This window comes from Haliaeetus leucocephalus, unplaced genomic scaffold, assembly GCF_000737465.1.
Source record: "Haliaeetus leucocephalus isolate CR32 unplaced genomic scaffold, Haliaeetus_leucocephalus-4.0 Scaffold439, whole genome shotgun sequence".
NCBI lineage: Eukaryota > Metazoa > Chordata > Aves > Accipitriformes > Accipitridae > Haliaeetus > Haliaeetus leucocephalus.
In genome coordinates this window covers 3,137,025-3,142,390 of record NW_010972875.1, presented here as the reverse complement: position 1 = coordinate 3,142,390, position 5,366 = coordinate 3,137,025, and the positions used below count along the sequence as shown (strand labels likewise).

Below are 5,366 nucleotides of genomic sequence, written 5' to 3'. Positions count from 1 at the left end.
AGCGGCAGCGAGAGCTTCAGCGCAGCTCCATGGCGCCGGCTCTCCTTTTCACGCCACGCCCTGTCACAAACCCCCTTGTCCCTTTGTCCTTTCTTCCCTTTCCACGTACCGGTGTCGCTTACCTCTGCAGTTCCGGCACCGTCTCCACGTTGTGGGCATACACGTCCAGTCCCGACAATGCCACTTTCTCCACAGCTTTAAGGTCCCCGCGAAAATCCGGCGTCAAGCATTCTACCAGGATTTTCGAATTCCTGAAAGGGAGAGACAAAATGAACACACCTATGGGACTTGTGTCCCTGTGGCTAAAAAAACTCAGTACAGCAAAAAAACCCAACAGCACTAAACCAACAACGCCCTGATAAGCAAAGTTAACTCAGGACACGCTTCTAAAACAACAGATTTCTGCAAATACTTGTATTACGATTCAAACAAAACCGCATGTGTTCAACTCCCAATTTTACTGAGGCGAGCTGGAACAGAACAAAAGCCAAATAATAAATCTAAAAGCAATTCCAACCGTCTCTTGAACAATCACCGTTTATGCGTGATTTTTCAGGTGTCGTCATTGCATGTTAACTTAACGTGAGTTTCACCTCATAGCTCCAAACTACAGAGGAGCTGTAATCCTGGCTACTGGGATGAGAAGACTCTGCATTATCGCCCTGGACTCTAATCTTGGTGTCCAGGAGCCAGACTTCAGCTCAGAAAGGCAGGCTGGGAAAACTGCGGGAACCTTTCAAGTGCCAAGATACACTGGATAAGGACTTAAATGAGGTTATACGGATTAAATCTGCAGGTAGACAAGTATGCTATCAAATGGCGTACAGGGCGCCAATGTAGAACGAAGGCGGCGCAGCTAGGGAAAGCAGGAAGGTACAATCACGGACTTAGAAACAGCCATGGTGGGAACGCGCAAAGCAATCTGATCGCTGCTGAAAGAGAAACCCGACTTCTTCTGTCATGTGGTGACACTGTTACCTAAATCCCCTGTGTTTGAGCCCCAAGCTTTGAGAATGAGCATACCTCAAAAGTATGTACTCATTTCCTGAACCAGCTGCCTGTTCAAAGAAATAATACAGTGCTTAGCTTTAAATAAGCCTGGGCTAAACCAGAAATGCATCCAAATTCAAAACATTTTAGGGCCGTTACATGAGAAAGATGAAAAACACGAAAAAACCCAATGGGGACAGATAGGCTAAAGGCAGACTTTTGTATTTGCGTGCCTGGAATAATCCAGCTAAAGGTAGTGTTGACCTATATGCAGTACCACATTCTAAAGTTTTAATAATAATAATAGTGACACATTAATGATATACCTTTCTTTCAGATGAGAGACTGTCTTTGCAAAGTGTTCTGCTCCACCGTCAGGCATATCTAGAAGCATTTCAATTATTCAGTTAACCTTTCTGTTCAAGAAATTTATTTATTTATTAGCAAAGCCACAAAAAACCTACAGATTCAAATTTAAATGCAAAATAATAAAGCAGTCAAACCCCAGACTTATCTTAACTGCTTATGCCAAAGTTTTGCAACAGATATTCTGCCAAGCCTTCTTCTGCACAAAGCCTAACTGTGATCATCTAGGGCAGACTTCAAATGTTTACTCCGAATTTACCCGTTTCTACGTTCACTGTCAGCCTGAGCACAGAATTAATCTATTTATGGTTTTGGTCTGAGAAACAGTTCTACAAAAATTGAAATATATATATTATTTCTCTTTTACTGTAAGCCACTGGACTTTCCACCATACTGAAAAGCCTTTACAACGGTTTCCCCCACCTATGTGGTGCCACCACAAAGGAGCTACTACAACCTTAGAAAAAGGCAACTTTCAGTTTTGTTAAGTATAATATATTCCAGGTTTAGTTTTGGGAAGGAAGTTCTGTAATGGTATTGTACATGAATGTTTGTGGGGTGGGTTTTTTTGCTAATCAAGTAATAGAATATGGTGTATACATATGTATTTTGCAAAAAATGAGTTATAAAATATTTAGTATTGTAATATTCTTGATGTTTAATAACAGTGTAACTTCTGTTATGTTTTACCAGACATAGAGAAATACTAAGAATATGTAGAAACTTTCCAAAGTTTCAGCACTGTCGACTCCTTTAAAATAGCAATCCAGAACAATTGCGCCGAGTGATAAATGTTTATCAAGGTCTGTGTTTATGCCATGTAATGCCTATGAGAGCTTAGACTGGAAGAGATGAGAGACAACATACTAACCGTCTCTGTCCACAGACGTCAATACAACATAATCCAAGCCCCACTCAGCTATAGCCTTTGCTGTGTTGTAAGGCTCCTTGGGATCCAGTGGAGGTGGATTTTTTGCTGTCTTTACTGAACAAAATCTGCAACCTCTAGTGCATGTGTCACCCATCAGCTGAAATAAGAAAGACATTCCTACCTTTACATTGTACACATCACTATTGCTCAGCTGAGAAAAAGCTGCATGACCTAGGTCAGATAAATCCCAATACTGAGCAAAAAACCTAGGACAGTGCTTTACTCAAATTACTTGTAATAAACCCACTCCACTACAGTAGAGATTCAACAGTACACTACAAACACCTCAAACATTAATAGAATACTTAAGAAATGGTTAATGGCTTACCATAATAGTAGCTGTAGCTGTAGCATATTCACCACCTCCCCAGCATTCTCCAATGTTGGGACAACGTGCTTCTTCACATACCTAAAGGTAAAAGACAGTAATGTACCTGTCTTTTTTCCGTACTATTATTAAAAATTATTATTATTGATGAGTTTCAATACTAGCCTACAAACAAAACATAAATTCCTTCTGCGATAAATGAGGAAATGAAGTTACATGTTGTTCTGTAAGAAGTCATTAGAATAAATAGGAAGAATTGTTTCCTGACATCCATTACCACTCTTTTCCTCTACTTCACAACTCCCAAAAACTCCTCAACCACATAACTGCCTTTTTAATTAGCACAGATTGTCATTAACATTTTAAATTTAAAAACTGATAAAAAGTTCACAAAGCCTATGATGCATCAAAGCATGTTCTTACTCTGGAAAAAAAAAAAAAAAAGAAAAAAGCTCTCCATGCATACCCCACTGTAGCGTTCGCCACATATCAAGGTGCCGCGATTAGATCACTGGTCAGCCCGGACCAGGGAAAGAGACAGATAACACACACAGTGTGAGCACCAACTTCCGCCTTTTATTGCGCAGTCAATTCCTTTTATACTAACAAGGGTAGGCGGGATTACCAACACATCATAAGGCTGCGACTAACCCTCTAACTTTCCGTGACATCGCGAGATCTTCCAAACACCGAACCCTACACCCCACCACTTTTTACTGTCTGAAAGGTATATTTAATGAAATACGTATATTTCTAGAATTTCTTTTCATGCAAAACATGTATGTAACTCTGAAATTATGTGTGTTTCCATTAAAAGAGTCACACATAGCATCTTCTGATCTCTTTGGTGATGCAAATAGTAAACCCTAGTATTTAAAATCACAGCAGGAAAAATGTGAAATTGGGCTTGGTTTCAGCATTGAAGATCACACAAGACACGGTTTCTACCTGGCCTCCACAGAGAAATAATTTTGTATCTCTAAAAAATGCCTTATTTCTACAGGAAAACTTGGTTGGTACTAGATTTACCGTATGAAGATTTAAACTTCTCAAGGTATTCTTTAGTTTATTGTAGTTCTTTCCCATGGGAATCTTTGTTTTCAGCCATGGAGGAAGTCGCAGCCTGAATAACATCAAGCAAACATAAAAATTAATAAATTATTTACAGGGTAAGCTTCCATTAATTTCATAGATCCACTTTAATTTGTTACAGATCCCAACTAGGAAAGGTTCCTTGAAAACTGATGCAACTCAGCAACCAATATTAGCACCATTCATTCATAACAGACTTCTCTCTTCGATGTTTTTCATCATCCCAACATTCAAGAATAGGAGTTTGTTGTCATTGGAACATGTGCACCAGTGGGATTTAATAGTGCCACACTGGAGACTGCAACAATTAATGGCAACATATGTTACACAGCTATCACAAAAGTCTGATCAAATTTATAACTGGAAATATGGGAGTTTTAAGTATTTTTTAATTGAGTCTTCATTTTTTCTTTAATTCTATCAACAATATTTTTTCAACACTCAAGTAGGGTATACTCACCTACTGATGCACATTTGTAATTTAATACAGGCCATGGCATAGGCACTCAAGTGAGAAAACACCACCATGTCTTCATGGTTTGTTATGCATTTGAAGTTAATAATGTGTTTGTTCTTTCTTGAAAAATTATGAAACTTGCAAACCAGTATGGCAGAATTTAATAAAAATACATTGTATACGCTTTGTAGTTAATACTAAACGCAGAAGATAGTGTGTGGAAGCAACTGCAGTTATTCAAAATCACGGTTACCTTTCTCCTTTCTGACGCTTTAAATTGCCTTTATACTCAGCCCACGTGCTCTTGTCTGACAACTCTCCAGATACAAAGTCTTGTAAGTCTGGTCCATTTTGCAGCAACTCTTTTTTTTCCTCCAGCGAAGACCCTGATGTCCTGTACTGGTTACACACGTGGCTCCCAGACACCTAAAAGAAGCAACGCTGTAATTTATTGAATTATAAATGTACTAGCATGATACGCTAAACAACTGCTTGTCCTTTCGGGGGTTAATGTACACTTTGTCTAAGCATTTTCCCAATTGCCTTTGAGTTAAACATACAATTCTCTTCTTCGTCTGAAGCCACGTGAAAGAAAAAGCACGATCTCTCCCAAAATACCTTCGTTCCAAACCAAGTTATACAGGTTTCGCGTATCAGTAGCATCGCATGGATTAATTCGAGATTTCGGGGCTGGAACGCAAGGCGTTGAGCCGATCGAGGGCTCGCTGCCGAGCCGTGAACGGACGCTCGTTATTTCGGTGGAGATACGGTAGCAGGGGTCGGGCTCTCGGAAGCGGGGCGGGAAGCCGGTGGGGCCCGTGGCTCCCCTTTCTGTCACTGAGCGTGCCTGCGGGGGCACGGGCACGGGCACGGGCACGGGCACGGCCGCTCCCCGCTTCCCTCACGTCCCGACACCGGACCGCCGCGGCCACCCAGGGCTCTGCCCGCCGCCGACCACCGCTGTCACGGCAGCCCCCGGCCATCAAGAGACGAGCTCGGATGACAGCATCGTCTTCTGCCACCGCGACGCGCCCCGTCCCCTCACCTCACCTCACCGGGGGTCCGTCCCGAGGTCCCCCTATCTGCCCGGACGCAACGCCCACCCCAGGGTACGCTTCGCGGCCCGCCGTCCGGCGCCCCACCTTGCGGCACACCGCCCTGAGGCGGCGCCCACTCACCCATCCCTGGGGCCCCCCCAGCAG

General features: G+C 42.3%; 1 protein-coding gene across 1 annotated transcript in view; it reads right to left on the bottom strand.

Annotated features, from left to right (window-relative positions):
* Positions 1 to 5,346, bottom strand: part of LIAS (lipoic acid synthetase) — a 10,514-nt gene extending 5,168 nt beyond the window's left edge. The window contains exons 1-7 of the mRNA XM_010574544.1: positions 5,215 to 5,346; positions 4,418 to 4,590; positions 3,645 to 3,738; positions 2,616 to 2,696; positions 2,228 to 2,384; positions 1,317 to 1,374; positions 123 to 251 (exon numbers count right to left, since the gene is read on the bottom strand). Of these exons, the coding sequence (XP_010572846.1) occupies positions 123 to 251; positions 1,317 to 1,374; positions 2,228 to 2,384; positions 2,616 to 2,696; positions 3,645 to 3,738; positions 4,418 to 4,590; positions 5,215 to 5,346 (824 nt within the window). The remainder of the gene's footprint in view (positions 1 to 122; positions 252 to 1,316; positions 1,375 to 2,227; positions 2,385 to 2,615; positions 2,697 to 3,644; positions 3,739 to 4,417; positions 4,591 to 5,214) is intronic.
* Positions 5,347 to 5,366: the final 20 nt, after the last annotated feature.